This window comes from Scyliorhinus canicula, chromosome 1 (assembly GCF_902713615.1).
Source record: "Scyliorhinus canicula chromosome 1, sScyCan1.1, whole genome shotgun sequence".
NCBI classification, from domain to species: domain Eukaryota; kingdom Metazoa; phylum Chordata; class Chondrichthyes; order Carcharhiniformes; family Scyliorhinidae; genus Scyliorhinus; species Scyliorhinus canicula.
In genome coordinates, this window is record NC_052146.1 from 279,784,252 (window position 1) to 279,803,725 (window position 19,474).

General features: G+C 47.5%; 1 protein-coding gene across 1 annotated transcript in view; it reads right to left on the minus strand.

The window, feature by feature from the left end:
* LOC119974762 (ALK tyrosine kinase receptor-like) overlaps window positions 1-19,474 on the minus strand; it is a 1,320,646-nt gene that overhangs the window by 979,027 nt on the left and 322,145 nt on the right. The window contains exon 3 of the mRNA XM_038813974.1: window positions 4,523-4,678. Within this exon, the coding sequence (XP_038669902.1) occupies window positions 4,523-4,678 (156 nt within the window). The remainder of the gene's footprint in view (window positions 1-4,522; window positions 4,679-19,474) is intronic.

Below are 19,474 nucleotides of genomic sequence, written 5' to 3' on the forward strand. Positions count from 1 at the left end.
TGCTCTGGATTCCTCCCACAGTCCAAAGATGTGCAGTTTAAGTGGATTGGACATGCTAAATTTCCCCTCAGTATCCAAAGGTGTGCAGGTTAGGTAGGGTTACGGGCTAGGGTGGGGGAGGTTGGGTGCTCTTTCAGAGGAACAGTGCACTCTTGATGCGCCGAATGTCCTCCTCCTGCACTGTAGGAATGTTATGGTTCGATAAGCATATTTTCCAGTAAATATATTGGGCCACAAATCCAATGGAGAAGAAGGAAACTGGTGAAATCTGTTGCAATCAGAAAGTTTCTACTGGGAGGGATAATTAATCCACCTATTGTTCTCTTCGTCCTGCTTTGACATTTTGCAGCAAATCTGGTGGCATCATTCGCTATCCCTTAAAGATGTGCCCACTATACATGGCCCACATGACCGTTCGCTCAGAGTTCCCGCCGGCAGCAACCAGGGGTGAACAGCCCTGGCGGGACTCTGTCATATTGGCATGGCTGCTCAGCCCCTTCAGGCCGGAGAATCGGCGGCCCCACAGATTCCAGAGGCACACGGCCGGCGCTGCGCCAACGCAAATGGCGCTGATTCTCCGCACATCAGAGAAACGTGCGCTGGCGTCGGGGCATCGTGCCGTGGTTGCGGCGATTCTCCGGTCCGGCGCGGGGCTCGGAGAATCGTCTGGGATTGATGTGCTTGCAGAACACACCTCTGACACAATCGTCTCCTCTTGACTAACCTCATTGAGGGACTAATATCTGAAATATTAAAATCGCAACGAACCAAAAACAAATATGGAGACTGCATCCAGGAGAAAGAAGAAAAATAAACAAATTCTATTTAAAAATGAGTGGATGCTCGGCAGCAGAAGCAGACAGGTTGCCACTTGAAGCCCCATTGCTCTTGATATCAATTCCTCCCAGCCCTATTGCTGCTGTCCAGCATTGTATATCTCATCAAAACAAAATTAAACGAGTTTGCTAAATTGCTGCAATGGATATGTGCGAGTACATGCACAGATGGTTTCAATTTCTTTTAATGTAATTTGGAGAATGCACTCAATACAGAATGGTAGCAGCAAAGGCTGCAGAAAGGAGGAGGAAATGGCACGGCGAAGGCATTGACTGGAGCTGTCCAGCAGTATAAAGGGAGTTAGGCGGTAGCAGTTTACCTAACCAGTGAGTCTGGAATATAAACATAAATGAGTTAACACTCAGGCCACTTTCTGGGCATGAGAATTGGAGTTGCTGCAACTTCACAAACTGTGCAATGCCCCAAACTGCAGAACGGTGGAAGAAAAACTGCAGAAAGGAACAGAAACGGCTCTCAATCACTGTGATCGAGGAGTGGCCAGTCAGATTATTCAAAGTGGGAAGAGTTGACACAGACGATTAGGCAGGTGTGGGAAACAAAGGTTTCCTGAGGCTGTGCCGTGGGCACAAACGCTCTGAGGGGTGGAGAGCTAATTAGCACCTGTAGCCCACCTAATGCAGTAGCTGTAATTAACATCTCGCAGACTAAATACAAGTGGGATTAGAGCAGTCAGCATTTGAGTGATAATGTAAAACTACACTGTCAAACAAATTTAAATTCAGGGAACAGGTGATCTGTTCCAACAGAACATCCAGACACAGCAATTAATGCACAGGAAGCCATCACTTAACCCTGTGCACCTCTTGTCGTTCTGGTTCTTCGATTGGATTGACCGGCCTGCATTTTCCCCAGGAATATTTCTGCTTCTGGGCCATTGAGCTGAATTCTACAATGCCTTTGGATGGGAGGGGAGGTGTGGCGCTGGGAATGGTGGGGGACAAGCCCGTCTGGGCTTGGCTGACTCGTCCTGCCACCATTCAACAGCCGTTGGGTCTTTAATCGGTTTGGGACAGGACTCCTGACCACATCGGAGAGGAAGGCCCAGCTACAAGCACTGCTGGCCAATCAAATAGCCGGCAGCTCTCTTGACCCGGCAGAGCCACTGGGGCCAGTGGCTGCTTCTGGAGCTGCATGGAGTTATGAAGAGGAGGATGCAGAAGGAGCTTGAATTTCAGGTAAGTACAGAGCTGCACGAGGCTATAGCTGGCCCAAGCAAGAGGAGTGGGGGATTGGAATCAATAGGCCTTAAAGGGCCCATGGGCAAGCAAGCCACCCAATGTCTCTCCTGCCAAGGGTAAAATACCTGCAGTGGGCCTCACCAAGGACCGGTTTAGTTCAGTTGACTAGACAGCTGGTTCGTGTTGAGGCCAACAACGTGGGTTCAATTCCCGTACCGGCAGAGGTTATTCATTAAGGTCCCGCCTTCTGAATCTTGCCCCTCACCTGAGGTGTGGTGATCCTCAGGTTAAACCACTACCAGTGAGCTCTCCCCTTCAAAGGGGAAAGCAGCCTATAATCATCTGGCACTATGTTGACTTTACATTTACATTTATACTGCCTGCTGTGGCTGGTGAGGCGGGCAGTTGACAGGCATGATGCCACTACCATGGCACCCAATTTTGCATCCTCACCACCTACCATTCCGCCCCTGGGGGTAGGGGATGTCATAATATACATCCAGGTATATGATGGAGTACAGACAGGAAGTGATTGACACACAGGATGACCAGTGAGCGCACAGAACACAGCAGCCAATCACCAGACAGGACACGACTACTATAAAGCCAGAGGGCACCAGTTTTCCTGCTCTCTCGGGATCCAGCCTCTGAGACAGTCAGAGACCGTGAGCAGCAGCTAGTACAAACACTATGTGGTAGTCAGTTACTCTGGTCAGGTTAGCCTCAGGTCTCCAGTCAAGTCAGCATAGTGTCAACCCACAGCTAAGCATATATTATAGTTAGTTGATCAATAAAATTGTGTTGCATTTCTTCAAGTGTTGGGAGCCTGTCTCTCTCTACACTGCATCAAACGCAGTCCATGTAGAGCCAGCCGACCCAGCACATCAGGGGACATGAAAGTCATCCCGTTATTTTGAGATGGTGCACAGTCAGTGAATAGTGGAAATCTTGAACCTACTGACTCCTACCCTGTTCCTCCTGCTCAAGCCCGTGACTTACATGTTAGCTTTCCATCCGGCAAATCTCATTCAGGAGAAAGAGAGCAGACAGCAAAAAGGCCAGGGTGGATCTCCCTCACTTATCACTCCTGAATTTCTCTTGCAAAGAGTAAGGAAGCAGTGGGATGGGTTGTGATTAATGAGCAATGACATCTTCGTTAGCCAGCAGCAATCTCTGCTGCTCCCAAACTCAGCCAACAGTAATGTGTCAGGATTGATTCAACTGCCACAGCCTGATTTTATTTTCAATCGTACTTGGCCTCTTGTGCATCCTAAAATCTTTTTGCCCCATTATCGGTGGCTGTGCCTTCAACCCATTGGTCTATGGAACTCCCTCACTCCGTGCCAGTTTTTCTTTGACTGCTCTTCTGTGAAGTGGCTTGGGCCATTTTTCTACAATGAAGGTCCTTTATCAGTTCAAGTTGTTATTGCTGTTGAGTGATCACTATGCAAACATGCATGGTTATTAACATTAGATGGAGATGGCTGTGCATGGCGGTGTCACCTGCTTGCTGGACGATTCTGTCAAGTCTCAGTCACTGTGGCTTCCTTGGTGAGGAATCAGAAAATGGCTGCCCCATATCACCCAACAAGGATTCAATGCCCTTACCTGCGCGCAATGACATCAACATAACATGGAATCATGCGCTATTTAAGAGAACAATGCAATGCCTCACACTCCGATTGAAAGGAATTGCTCAGCCTTATTCAGTTTTAGTGACTACAGCACACTTTAATGTGAAGCATTAGGACATGTGTATATACTTTCCTCTTGCCCTGTTAAGATGTGACTTCATAGGATATACACAAGAGTAGGTCAATCAGGCCATGGACAGGAAATTCCTCAAAACAACTCCAGCTGTACAGCACAGTCAGATTATGCAGGTAGGGTTTCCACTATCTTTGCAACCGCATCACGGTGATCAGGGAAGTACAGGGCTGAGGAAAGTAGTGACCTACTTCTCTGATTTCTCTTCACTCCCTGCCAGCAACACCTACCTTCTCATGGTTGCACATTGCATTCTGGAAGCTATGGTATTAGAGATACCGTCTTAATTCTTACCGTTCATTCAGCTACGACATACTGAGCCGTAGGTGTTCTACCCACTAAAACAGCAAAGAAACACACACTGGGATTTACTTGGGGCTTTTCCCCATCGGTCAGTGTAACATTGGTGAAAGATTGGCAGAATGATGTACCATCTTGATCCAGGCCTCTCCTCTGATCAGGGCAATTCTTGAGGGAATTCTGACAGTGGATTTCTATGCATTAGTATCTTTCCAAAACCCCAAAACACATAACGTACAGCAAGAAGTATTTTTCATCAACGTTGACAAGTCAAATTTATTAAATGAGACGAAACAATTGAAAGCATGTTTTCAAGAGCTTTGGATGCTCCCTTTACCAGCTGATTTATAACATTAATAAAATCAACCACCTGCCTTTCTCTCTGTTCAACTATACCATTCTGTATTTTCCTCCCTTACCCTCGCTTGATTTCTCAGAGTAATCTTGATCTGGCACAGCAGCCTCGGTGATTAGGGAGAGGTCCTGTGGAGACGAAATAACCCAATCTGGCAATCCATCTTCGCCATTGGAGGAATATTCCAACTCGCACACCGTCTCGAAATCGCAGTAGAAGTCTGAAACAATATAAATACGATGCAGGTGAACAATCATACAAGGAGCAATAACAAAGCAAAGAAGGCTTGCAGTGCCCAAGAGACATCACCATATCTTTAGCACAAGTATTTCCAGGAACCCAGCCCAGTGTGGGATGATGTTTTTCTCTGGTTGCTTTGTGTTAGTGACCATGTGAACACAACGGGGAACCGGTTAGTGAAGTGGCAATTTCATTCTTTGAAAATACTTTTTCAAATTTGGCTAGAATATGAATACGTGAGATTGTCCTTCCATTGTTTACCTGAGCTAGAAGGGGGACCTTTACCCCTTTCTGTAGCCAGAACACTGCAGATAATTCAAACATTGGAGTCAACCCTGTTTGGGGTAAAAAGCAATTAGGTAAATTAAAATGCGCGATGGGTTCTGAGAGACCATGACAATCGCTGACCCCTCTTGGTGAAGAAGTGGAGAAGGCGGGTTTCAAACGGAAGTCACCGGACTGATGGCTATATAACTTGGAAGACTACTTTTGTTATTGGCCACGATGAAGCCAGCTTTAGAATAATCATATCCATGTCATTCCGATTTTTTATAAAATAAATGAATATTCTCAGCAGTTTCTTCTTCAAGAATGACATTTAAAGAATGCTGATTTCCCAACAGAAAAACATTGCTAAAATTCCCTACACTTGTCAGGCAGTGAGATCAATTATGGGATACATCCCTATGAGTCCTGCAAAATCTATTGCAAACAGTAGGGTTGTGCTTTCAGACCACTCTCAGGCCCCAGGAAACCATTGCACAAGTTGTGAAATTTGCATTCCTATTGGTGAGTGTAGCTTTCTGATTCCAGCAGAGTCTGTGGAGTATGCCAGACACCAATTGCAACCGTGCCGACCAGCAGAAGGGATGACCCTAAAGGGGAGAGGTTAAATTTATGTTTGAAAAAATGTCAGAGAAAGAATATTTTACTTTACTCTTCCGATACTTCAATTGCCCGAGACGATGCAAGTGATTAGGAGTTGGGTTTACATATCAGTGCAAGATCTGGAAATGGAGGTGGGGTGATGTGTGGTTTGGTGCTACGGGTCTCCATGCCACCACATGTCCCTTCATAGCACAAAAATCCCAGGTTCAACTCCCGGCTTGTCTGTGCAGAGTCTGCACCTTCTCTCCATTTATGCGTGGGTTTCCTCCGGGTGCTCCGGTTTCCTCCCCCAAGTCTCGAAAGACATGCTTGTTAGGTGAATTGGACATTCTGAATTCTCCCTCATTGTACCCAAACAGGTGCTAGAGTTTGGCAACTGGGGGAATTTTCACAGTAACTTCATTGCAGTCTTACTATAAGTCTACTTGTGACACTGATAAAGATTATTGTTATTATTACGTTCCCGACCCCAAACCATTTTGAATGAGGGTCGGATCAACCGTCCGCCAAATGGTAGGCAACCAATTTAGTCCTATATGTCCATATTTAAAGGAACATTCCAATCGCCAATGAGTGCAGCCCACCTTTGCATGGACCACACCCATATCAAAGTGCTGAGCTCAGGATGGTGAGGGAAGGTGGGTGGTGGCATTGGATCAAGCGATGGACCACCCCCAACCTGAACTGGGACGGGTCATCCCTAGAGGGGTTACCCCTGTAACTTCATAGATAGCTGGTTTAGCTCAGTGCGCTAGACAGCTGGTTTGTGATCCAGAACAAGGCCAGCAGTGCCGGTTCAATTCCTGTACCAGCTGAGATTTCTGAAAATCCCTCTGTGTACCTGAACAGGCGTTGAAATGTGGCGACTAGGGGCTTTTCACAGTAACTTAATTGCAGTGTTAATGTAAGCCTACTTGTGACAATAAATATGATTTATTTATTTATTTTAGACAGGCAGCTGTAATATTCTAAAACATGAAAGTAAACTTACCTAATCTTGTCCCTCACTGTTTTCATCCTCACAACGGCAACTCCCACCCCACCTGGAACTACCAATCACCGAATGATGGAGGGCAGCCCGTTGGTCCTTCAGCATGGGCAGCCCACCCTCCATCCCGAACTGCTTGACGAGTCTGCGCCATGGCCTTCAATTGGCTGAAGATTTGAAAATCCCAGGGGTTCTGCCCAAAGCATGGCATTGCAGGCTCGGGATCCATAATTCTTCCCCATTTTTGGTTCCCGACCAGATGATTACAAATCCAGCCAGTGAATGTTTCAAAAATGACTGACTGACTGAAGGATACATCGTTGGTCAGCAGAACGCATTTAATTTGGACATTTGTGCTGTCCAGGCATATATGTGAACAATGATCTTTTAGCTTACATATTGCAAGATGACCCACAGCTGTGAAACCAGTAGGGAGTGTTGGTGTTGGCTTTTGTTTCCAGCCAAGATCAAGCTGTTTGAGGATGGTACATTTATTCCTCTCCTCTAATGCAATCGTTGAGAGGCATGCTCGATTTCTGTGTTCAGACTACATTAATGCAACTCACCAATTGGGAGGGCAGGAAATCTGGCAGAGTGGCTGATACTTATAAGGTCCCAGGGGGAGGTCCTAGCGGGAGGTGCACTTAGCAAAGTTGGGCAGTGAACAAAAACTTATCACAGCAACACAGTATCGCACAGGGGCTCCATTGATTATTCACTGCAGCCATGGACTGTTCCTGGAGAAAATGGGCAACAGGATGGAGGCCCTTTTCCCCTCCAATGGGCAATGGATTCTCTGTCATGTTGTTCGGCAGTAACGGAGAGATAAGCTTGAGCAGGTATCATCGTCACAGCAAAGGGAAAGGGGCTTGAAACAATAAATGACAACAGCACCATCACACCTAATTCACCTTCTCACTGCAATGGATTTCACCAATATCACATCTGATGTGACTCACAACCCAATTGTGTGTCTGGGTAGCAGGTTACATAATGGGTCTCAAAGACACTGGAATTGCCCACAAACCATGCATCCAAATTTTATGCCGCATATACTTGTGTTCACATGATTTGATGGCTCAAGCAGTTTATTTGAGATGTTAATGTGAGTGGATTGACGGATATTGATGCAGACAGTTCTAATCTCTCTGAATGCGGTGTCATTAGGGAAAGCCAATAACATCATGCATGGAAATTGTATATAATAAAGGGCAATATTCAGACTTTGCCGTCTCACTTAGCAAGGCAAAAGATCGACTCAGCTTTTTATTTGCTTGAAAAGAAGTGCCATGCATAACACATAATTTGGGTTGTGAGGGCTTTTGGGCCTGATTTTAACATGGTGTAGGAGTCAGAAGACAAGGCGGAGGACAAACCATTTCCACCATGGGAGAGTCATCTGGGATAGTCTAGACTATCAGTGTTGTATTTCTGCTTTAATTGTGTCTGCATCACAGATTAATATCCTTATTCCGCCGACGTTTCTATGGGCGGTGCTGACACGACTTGCCGAGATCCCAGTCTTGACAATGAAAATGTTTAAATGGAAATAATCAAAAGATAGGTTGTGATGATTTCAAGTGATGGGGCTGAAACTATTTCCTTTGCCAGCCTATTCCATTGTGGGATTGTCCTTGGAAAGAAACATTGTTAATCCACTGACTTGGAAACAAATGGGGCGAGATTCTCCCGTCGCCAACGGCGAAATTGAATTCAGTGATCAGCCGGAGAATCCCTGCCTTTGCGGCGCTCCGCCCCCTCATAAACGGCGTACTTGAAGAGTACGGCGCACACTGTCAGGACGGCCTCAGGATGTCACCTAAAGCACTCCCCTGATGCTCCGCCCCAATGGCCTGACTTCCTGATGGCGTGGGTCACTCATTGTTTTTTTTTTGAGTGAGCCCGGTGTGGCGGCTGCGCACTGAGTCCAGCGCCGCCACGGTCGGGGGGGGGGGGGGGGGAGGGGGGCGTTCTGTTGGCGGGGGGGGGAGGGCTTTGGCGGGGGCTGGTGGCACTCGTTGGGGATGGTCCAGGGGTGGAGAGCCTGGTCAAAGGGTGGCATTTTTTGGCAGGCTGGGTCCACACACCATTGTGCACGGCGCAGCCGCTGCAGGCCACCGCAGTGCGCATGCGCGGCCACGGACCTGGCAATTCTCCGGCCTTATCCACAGGTAAAGCCGCAGACATTATACTGTGTGGCTGCTAGCCCCCACCACACGGAGGATCGGTGCAGCTTTTGAGCCTTTTTTTCTGGCGTAAAACACATACTGTTCTCACGCCAGCATCAGCACTTAATCCTAAATCGGAGAATCCAGTCCATGGTCTTTGTTGTTTTTATGGGAATGGCTATTACGTGTCTGTCATTGCTGGAGAGCACCAGGTACATGTTTCTGTCAATTCCCACTGGTCCTTTCCATATTTTATAAAACATTGTCCTTTGCTGAAGTAATTCCAATTCCAAATCTTTGATCAAGGGATGTGACACTGGCGAATTTTTCATACTGAACCTGTGTTTCAACAAAGGAATGGATTTCTGGGTCTTGCCAAGCTTCATTATGCATTTTAGCTAAGAGCTCGGACATCCATTAGAGCGCTGAAATACCTGAGCCCCAGAGAAAACATTGTTTGATTGACTCCTTCAGCTCTCTGATCACTGCTGTCAATTTCACATGTATATTTACACAAGGGGCGAGATCTTCCAGCTGTTCATACTGGCGGGATCTTCCAGACCTGCTGACAGCGCACCCTCACCGCAGGCATGGGGTGGATTCAATGGGAAATACCATTGACAGCAGCAGAACCAGAAGATCCTGCCACTGGCCAATGGCGGATGGCCACCTCCTGCTGCCGTGAAACATGCCGCAGGGGAGCCCAGCGAATCTTGCTAATGGTTAAGAGGTTTCAATTGTTTGCAACTAACCCTGTGGATACTTTAAATCACCCTTTATCATAGCATTTACAGTGCAGATCGAGGCCATTCGGCCCATCGAGTCTGCACCGGCTCTTGAAAAGAGTACCCTACCCAGGCCCACACCTCCACCCTATCCCCGTAACCCAGTAACCCCACCAAACACTAAGGACAATTTTGGACACGAAGGGCAATTTATCATGGCCAATCCACCTAACCTGCACATCTTTGGACTGTGGGAGGAAACCGGAGCACCCGGAGGAAACCCACGCAGACACGGGGAGAACGTGCACACTCCACACAGACAGTGACCCAAGTCGGTAATTGACCCCAAGACCCTGGAGCTGTGAAGCAACTGTGCTAACCACTGTGCTACCGTGCTAAAAGGACTTTTTATTTTAAAATAGTAAATTATTATTTTTAGAGCTTTTCTTTGCACTTCCTATTGCCACTCATGGATCACTGGTTCTTTTTCATTTTTTTAAAATTTAGAGTACCCAATTCATTTTTTCCAATTAAGGGGCAATTTAGCATGGCCAATCCACCTAGCCTGCATATCTTTGGGTTGTGGGGCAAAACCCACGCAAACACGGAGAGAATGTGCAAACACCACACAGACAGTGACTCAGAGCCGGGATTGAACCTGGGACCTCGACACCGTGAGGCAGCAGTGCTACCACTGTGCCACCGTGCTGCCCCATCGGTTCTATGTAATGTATAGTGGACCGAGTGACATGGTGATTCTATAACATGGATTCGACAATGCAGAATCGCGAGCAGAAACTTATATACGCACACATGAGTACGGCCTCAACCGGGGCCTTGGATTCATGTCGCATTACATTCACCCCCCACCATCTGACCTGGGCTTGCAAAATCCTACCAACTCTCTTGGCTTGAGACAAGTCACAGCTCTTTAACCTGTGATATCCCTCTCTCCAGTTGCTCCGTCTGGACCTGTAAAGACTTAATTACCTGCAAAGACTCGTATTCAAAGTATCGTCTTGCATCTTTGACTTTGTATATATGTTTCTGGAACCTACCTCTTCATTCACCTGAGGAAGGAGCAGTGCTCCGGAAGCTAGTGATTCAAAACAGAACTGTTGGACTTTAACCTGGTGTTGTAAAACTTCTTACTGTGCTCACCCCAGTCCAACGCCGGTATCTCCCCATTATAACTTGGAATAGCAGGCATGAGGGGCCTTAGAGGTGGATGGGGAGCATTATCTGGCATGGATAGGGGAATGAGGATCTCTTTGAACAAAAGAAACAAGGGCAATACGTATTCTGGAGAAAGGTTTTATTAGCCATTTAGAGCAAATGTCAACACAATCGCACAGGCTCACTGCAATAATGATGCTTTGCTATTAAAAAGTCTCTTCAACAGTAAGCATTTCTTCAATTTCCTTTATTGAGCTGCATTATTAAAACCTGAGTTATGCAGGTTTGGAGGTTGGGAGGAGAAGGGGATGACAGTCATGGGGGATTTATTCCCGAAGGGAAAGTTTGCGAGTCTGCAGGAGTTTGTGGAGACGAGTAGGTCAATCCAATTGGAGGGGTTCAGATATTAAAAGCAAATTACTATGGATGCTGGAATCTGAAACCAAAAGATAAAATGCTGGAAAATCTCAGCAGGTCTGGCAGCATCTGTAGGGAGAGAAAAGAGCTAATGTTTCGAGTCCAGGTGACCCTTTGTCTTAATGCTGCCAGACCTGCTGAGGTTTTCCAGCATTTCCTCTCTTGGGGTCCAGATATTTGCAGGTTCGGAATATTGCTGCCATATTCATTGATGGGGAGGGTGCAGACATTGATTGGGCGGAAGAGGGGAGTGCTCCAGAATTTATGGGAGGATTCTGGCGGAGGATACAGCAACGCTGGAGGGGATTAAGGTCAAGTGGGAGGAAGAACCAAGGGGGGAAGTGGCAAAGAGGATGAGGTGTGAAGCCCTGTGGAAGGTGAATGCCACCTTGTCGTATGCAAGGCGTGGGCTCATACAACTAAATGTGGTGCATTGGGCAGATTTCACAAGGGCTAGGATGAGTCCGGGTGCTTGAAGGGGTAGAAGATAGGCGTGAGCGGTGTGGGCGGGGCATGTGCCTATGTTCTGGGCATGACCTAAACTAGCAAATCTTTGGCATTCTTCTTCAGGACCATGGGCGAAATTCTCCGACCCCCAGCAGGGTCGGAGAATCGCCTGGGGGCGCCTAAAATCCAGCCCCCGCCGTGGCAGAGATTCTCCGCCACCCGGGAAGTGGTGGGGGCAGGAATCTCGCCACTCCGATCGGAGAGGCTCCTGCGGTGATTCTCCGGCCCGGATGGGCTGAAGTCCCGCCGCTGGGAGGCCTCTCCCGCCGCCGAGGTTTAAACCACCTCTGGAACGGCGGGCTCAGCGGCGCGAGCAGGCCCCCGGGGTCCTGGGGGGGCGGGGGGCGATCGAACCCCGGGGGGTGCCCCCACGGTGGCCTGGCCCGCGATCGGGACCCCCCGCTCAGAGTCCGGGCCAGTGCCCTGGCTGCACAATGTTCTTCCGCGGCCGCCACGGCCTACGCCATGACGGAGGCGAAAGAGAACCCCACATCGCGCATGCACCGACAGTGACGTCAGCGGCCAGCTGCCGCTGACGTCACTGCCGGCGCATACGCGGACCGGTGAAAGCCTTTCGGCCAGCCCCGCTGCTGGGGGCGCCGGTTTTTTGCGCCGGTCTTCTGGTGGCAACCGCTCCGGTGCGGGGCTCGCCCCCAAAGGTGCGGAGAATTCCACTGAATTGACCACTGAATTCCCCACCTTTGGGGAGGCGTGACCCCTGAGTGGTTGGTGCCACTCCCCTACTCCGGGACCCTCCGTCACGCCGGGTAGGGGAGAATGCCGTCCCTGGTCAGCAATCTTACAAAGGGAATAGTAGCCTGGTCCCCGAGAGGACATTTTTGGGGTGCCGAAACTGCTGGAGATGCAGCTGGGTGCGGGGGCAGATATCTTAGCCTTTGCCTCGCTGATTGCTCGCAGGCGGGTTCTGTTGGAGAGGAGGTCAGCTTCTCCACTCAGTGCCTCGGTGTGGCTGGGGGATCTCATGGAGTTTTTGTACCTTGAGAGATTAAATACATATTGAGAGGTTCGATTGAGAGGGTTTATACAGGAAGGCAGCCGTCTGTCGTGTATTTCCTCGCATCTGAACTTTCTGCTCTTCATTCTGTCAGGTCTAACCCCGACTTTGTCATCAAACCTGCTGACAAAGGCGGTGCTGTTGTCGTCTGGCGCACTGACCTCTACCTCGCAGAGGCTGAGCGCCAACTCTCCGATACTTCCTCTTACCTTCACCTGGACCATGACCAGACCACTGAACATCAAACCATTATCTCCAACACCGTTAGTGACCTCATTTCTTCCGGATGCCTTCCCCCTACGGCTTCCAACCTCATAGTCCCCCAACCCCGGACAGCCCGCTTTTACCTACTTCCCACAATTCACAAAAAGGACTGTCCCGGCAGGCCCATTATGTCAGCATGCTCCTGCCCCACCGAACTTATTTCCTCTTATCTTGACACCATCCTCACTCCTCTGGTCCATTCCCTCCCCACCGACATCCGTGATTCCTCTGATGCACTGCATCATATTGACAGCTTCCAATTCGGGGGCCCTAACCACATTCTATTCACCATGGATGTGCAATCCCTCTACACCTCCATCCCCCACCAGGATGGCCTGAGAGCTCTTTGTTTCTTTCTCGAAAAGAGACCCGGACAATTCCCATCCACCACCACTCTCCTCCGCCTGGCTGAACTCGTTCTATCTCTCAACAACTTCTCCTTTAACTCATCTCACTTTCTCCAAATCAAAGGTGTAGCAATGGGTACCCGCATGGGTCCTAGCTACACTTGCCTTTTTATGGGGTATGTGGAACATTCCTTGTTCCAGGCCTATCCGGGCCCCCTGCCACAACTCCTTTACCGATACATTGATGACTATTTTGGTGCCGCGTCATGCTCTCGCCCGGACCTGGAAAAATTAATCAACTTCGCTTTCAGTTTCCACCCCTCCATCACTTTCATCTGGTCCATCTCAGACACTTCCCTTCCCTTCCTTGATCTTTCTATCTCCATTTCTGGCAATAGGCTATCTACTAATATCCACTACAAGCCCACTGACCCCCACAGCTATCTGGACTCAGCTCTTCGCACCCTACACCCTGTAAGGACTCCATTCCTTTCTCCGAACTCCTTCGCCTCCATCGCATTTGTTCCGACGATGCCACTTTCCAAAATGGTGCTTCGAAAATGTGTTCCTTCTTCCTCGAACATGATTTCCCACCTACAGTTGTGGACAGGGCCCTCAACAGTGTGCAGTCCATCTCCCGCGCCACTACCCTCGCCCCCTCCACTCCCTCCCAGAACAAGGATAGAGTCCCCCTCGTTCCCACATTACATCCCACCAGCCTCCGTATGCAAAGCATAATCCTCCGCCATTTTCGCCAGCTCCAGCGTGATGCCACCACAAAACACATCTTCCCTTCACTCCCTCTGTCAGCATTCCGCAGAGACCGTTCCCTCCGAGACAATCTAGTCCACTCCTCCACCATACCCAGTACCTCTCCCATCACCCATGGCATCTTCTCATGTAATCGCAGAAGGTGTAACACCTGCCCCTTTACCTCTTCCATGCTTAATATTCCAGGCCCAAAACACACATTCCAGGTTAAGCAGAGTTTCACTTGCATCTCTTCCAATTTGATCTACTGCATTCGCTGCTCCCAATGTGGTTTCCTCTATATCGGAGACACCAAACGCAGACTGGGTGATCGCTTTGCTGAGCATCTTCGGTCTGTGCGCATTCAGGATCCTGACTTTCCTGTTGCTTGCCATTTAACAAAAGACCCTGCTCCCATGTCCACATGTCTGTTCTTGGCCTGCTGCAATGTTCCAGTGAAGCTCAACGCAAACTGGAGGAACAAATCTCATCTTCCGGTTAGGCACGTTACAGCCTTCCGGCCTGAACATTGAATTCAACAGCTTCAGATGATCAGCCCCACTTCGACCCATTTGTTTTAATTTCACTTTAATTGTCTTTTACCATTTCTTTCTTTCTTAATATACATTTAATTTCCCCCCCCCCCCCCAATCTTATCCACCTTTCCTGCACCTTTCCCCTCTTTGCTTCCCCCTTCCCCTCCCCTCACACCTACAGTTCATCCTCTGATGCTAGTTTCCTTGCTGTTTGACCTTTCACATCTTTTGTCCTCTCTGGGGACTGCCATTAACACTCTTTCCCCTTGGTTTCTGTGGCCATTAGCACCTGGTTTCCCTGGGTTACTGTGGCTATGAGTCATCTTTCATTCTCACTCCACAGTATAAATATTTCCCACTTTCTCTGTCTGTTAGCTTTGACAAAGAGTCGTCGGACTCGAAACGTTAGCTCTTTTCTCTCCCTACAGACGCTGCCAGACTTGCTAAGGTTTTCCAGCATTTTCCCTTTCGTTTCAGATTACAGCATCCGCAGTAATTTGCTTTTCTCCAGTGTATTTCAAGGAACTGGTCACCGTCAAAAACTCGGGGGGGCGGGTGGAGCTGGGATTGGAGGACAGATTGTTTTTATGGGTTGTTTATCTGTTTTGTATTTTTGCAATGATATATTCAAAAAAATGATCAATAAAAATACTTTTAAAAAAGAATGAGTCAAGCTCAGGTGCAACATTTACATGCCAATGATACGCACTGCCCTTTGCAGAGAGGAGGCATGTGTGAAAAGTAAAAATCTGCACTTTGAAATGTTCTTATCATTTAATCTTAGTATATTTTGTAACATGTTATAAATGGCTAGTGCAATCATAAGAAAGAACACAAAAAAAACAAGGAATGAAAAGGTTAATATAAAAAAAGGGAGCCATGACAGAAATAAGCATTTTTCAAGTTTGAATGGGAGTTTTGAACGCCACATCAGCTTTGGTTTACTCTTGTCTCTAAGCTGGAAGGCTGCAAGTTCGACCCGCTACCCGTTGCTAGCGAGGGTGGAAATTTGCCCCCCCCCCGTTGGCTGGTGGCAGGAAACCCACGGGCAGGGAGCGCGCAGCTGGCGGGACCAGAGAATCCTGCCACCGGCGAACGGCCGGAGAATTCCGCCCCACTGCAGGGTTTGAGAATAAATATCGAGACTGTCACTCCAGTGCACTACAGAGGGAATGCTGCACTGCTGGAGGTGCCATTTCTCAAATGAAACATTAGAATGAGGCTCCATGTGTCCTCTCAGGTGGATGTCAGAGGGATCCCATGGTACTGATCTGAAAAAGAGCAGGGGAGTTATTCCTGGTGCCCTGGCGAATATTTATCCCCGCAATCAACATCACAGAAAAACAGATTATCAGGTCACTGCCATATTGCAGTTTGTGGGAGCTTCCTCTGTGAGTAAAATGGCTGCTGGATTCTTAGATTGCAACAATGGGGGCAGCACAGTGGCGCAGTGGTTAGCACTGCTGCTTCACGCCGCCGAGGTCCCAGGTTCGATCCCGGCTCTGGGTCACTGTCCGCGTGGAGTTTGCACGGTATCCACTTGTTTGTGTGGGTCTCACTCCCACAACCCAAAGGTGTCCTGGGTAGGGGGATTTGCCATGCTAAATTGCCCCTTAATTGGAAAAAATGATTTGGGTACTTTATACTTTTTTTGAAAAAGATTGTGTCAGTGATTGCATTTCAAAGGTACTTTCATTGTGCGTGAAGCATTCTGGCATGTCCTGAGTATGAGAAATGTACAGAACTGTAAGGGTTAAAGTTATGTCTGAATCAACCACTAGAGGGAGCGAGGTGCATAACTATATAAAGCATTGATGCTAAACCTTCTGGGAGAGTGTTGAGGAGACGGCTAGGAAAAAGGCTGTAGGAAAACTAGTGTGAGTAAGAACAGATAATAGTTATTGTATTAGTCTAGAGATTAGTGGTAGATGAATGTAGACTGTATATTTATTGTCAGTTGTTTATTATATAGAAGTATGTGGTCGAATTCAATTAAGTAGTGTAAATAAATCTTTAGATTCATTTAATACAAAAGCTAGTTGTGGTCTTTGTGAACACTACGCCAAACATCCTAGGATCTGAACCACAAAGAACACCACACTGGGGTTATGGAAGGCATATATAAAAGCCAGTCTTTTTAAAGAGAAATTGGAGTAGAAATTGGTCCTCATTACGCTGTTCTCTGTGTCAAAAATGGGGACAAATAGGACCAATTTAACATCCCACACCCCACCTTTGCCCATGATTGGGTTATGACCACCTTGGTAATGGCTGATTCTCGAGCATCCCCCATGCGCTGCATTAAACCTCCTCGCATATACGTATCAGGAGCTGTTTGAGGACCCCTGTTGGAAATACATCCAACTGGAATGGAGTGTTGCACCAGGTCTGCTCCAGCCTGGGTCACCAGTTCCAACTAGAAGTCCCTAAAGTGACTCCTGCAGGCGACAAGAGTATATTTCATAGAATTTACAGTACAGAAGGGGGCCATTCGGCCCATCGAGTCTGCACCGGCTCCTGGAAAGAGCACCAAGGTTAACACCTCCACCCTGTCCTCATAACCCAGTAACCCCACACAACACTAAGGGCAATTTTGGACACTAAGGGCAATTTATCATGGCCAATCCACCTATCCTGCACATTTTTGGACTGTGGGAGTAAACCGGAGCACCCGGAGGAAACCCACGCACACACGGGGAGGATGTGCAGACTCCGCACAGACAGTGACCAAAGCCGGAATCGAACCTGGGACTCTGGAGCTGTGAAGCGATTGTGCTATCCACAATGCTACCGTGCTGCCGATACTCACCTTCATGTGCAGCAGGGGTGAGATTTGCGCAGCCATTACAATAATAATCATGGGAGTAAAGTGTGTACAGAATTACGAATTACAGAGCACTGAGCTCCAGCTGCGCCACACAAATGCCTGTCCAGGGTAGCTCAGGTATAGTAGGTGATGCAGTAGATTAACAGGCTTCAAACAGAACACTTCACAATATAAACTTCCCTTTAAATATAGTACCCAAATCATGGTTGTATGAATATGCCCGTTATAAGTGGTTGGGACTGTACTGGAAAAGGCACAGATTTCTCTCTGATTAAATACAAACTACCAGTGGAGAATGTGATTTTAAACTGAAGTGCTGCATTTTATCTCAACAGCCCTCTCGCAGTTTTCAGTTATTTTAAATATTGATGAAAATTGCATGAATTGAAGAAGTCTATGGCTTTATAAAGCAAATACTTTACTTCAACAAATGTTCCTAAGTGTCCTGAAATTGACTTTTTTCATGTAATTACATTTTTGCACTAATAGCTTGCTATTTATTGTGATTATAATTGTCTTAAGTATGGCAACATAATTCCATTTGCAAATGGCATGCATATCATTTTACTATAAAAAATCCATTACTGTATTGAACTCTGGAAGGGATCTTTGTTGTTTGTCATTGTTGTTGCATTTATTAGCAGCGCAAGGTTTCAATCAATGGAAACAACATTAGTCCTTATTGTTCATTCTTACACATGCGGGATTTATTTAATGGAGCGGCGCAATCATCACAAATGACTTTGTTTAAAAGAGATTCTAGTTTTATTGGTTTCAATAGTTTACCAATAACTAAACTCCCTATCCTAATAAAAACAGAAGCTTTTGAAAATGCACGTGCAGGTCGGGCAGCATTTGAAGGCGAAAGTCAGGCCGAGGTTTTGGACTGGCCCCTTCATTGATTCTGCGTGAAATTTTAAAACCTACGAACATACAAACAAGGAGCAGAAGTACACCATTCGGCCCTTCAAGCCTGCTCCTCCAGTGAATAAGGGGTGTGATCTAATGGCCATGCTGTCCCCGAAAAGCAGCTCGCCAAGGTGCGGCGTGGTCATTGAAAGCCAGGAGAACTCGCTCCTAGGATCTACCCAGCTCGTCACGCCTCATGCGATTCAACACAATATCGCGAGACGTTGCAATGTGAATCCCACCCACAATGGGAGGGATTATAACTTGGCAGTAAGCCTCACTCTAATGTGCAGATTCCCGAAGTACCTGAGGCTTTGGGATTCAACCCTTTTGTCTCAGAGACCTTGGGCGAGCACAGTTCAGCATAGGTTCTGACAAATAGGAACCAGGCAGGATGGCACTTGTGGGAGTCCCCCAGGGGATCAGAGGCCCCCAGCTGCGGTCGTTAGGGGACTTTGGGAGAATTGCACCCAAGGTTATGATTTATTTGACAGTAATCTCAAATCTGAGTCCCGCCTATACTCCCGCTAGCCTATCTTCCCCTTGCTTACCACGAATCCATCCACCTCTGCCTTAAAAATATTCAAAGACTTCTGTTTCCACCACTTTTTCCAAGGAGGGAGTTCCACCAACTCCTGACGCTGACCTGCCATTCAGTTTCCAATGCTGACTGGGCTATGATGAATTTCAGGTTTGTATTTCAGGTTTCCAGCAATTAACAATTACTACATTTTCAAATGAATTCAATGACAGTTAAATATTTTGCATCGAGCGACATCAAAAGTTGTTGATACAATGCATGCTTACTCATAAATGCACGTTTGTTCACCGATTTGTAGAATTATTTCCTTGACTAATAAACCCCGCTGATTGAAATTCAAAAGTGAATCATAACAGCATTTCAAGTGAGAAAGAAATAATTCAGCCAATCAGACCCGGAACATTAGTGATCCTGTATTGCAGGGTTTCCCCTGGGAAACATCGGGATACATCGAGGGGTTCCGGGCTAGGCCAGGCTGGCAAATTTGAAAAGTGCTACCAAGTTCCTTGTCCTATCTGAGGTGGACGTCTCCGGAATCCAGCCATTGACTGGACAAGCTGGAAACAACACTAAAGTAAGGACAGAATTTTCTCCGATATTGGCAACGGCCGAAGTCAAGCAGGAAAAGCAGCGTTGATTCAGTTGACGGCAATGGCGGCTTTCTCTGCTGTTGTGGAGAAAACTACAGCTATTCAGCTATAGTGTACTTCACTCTCCT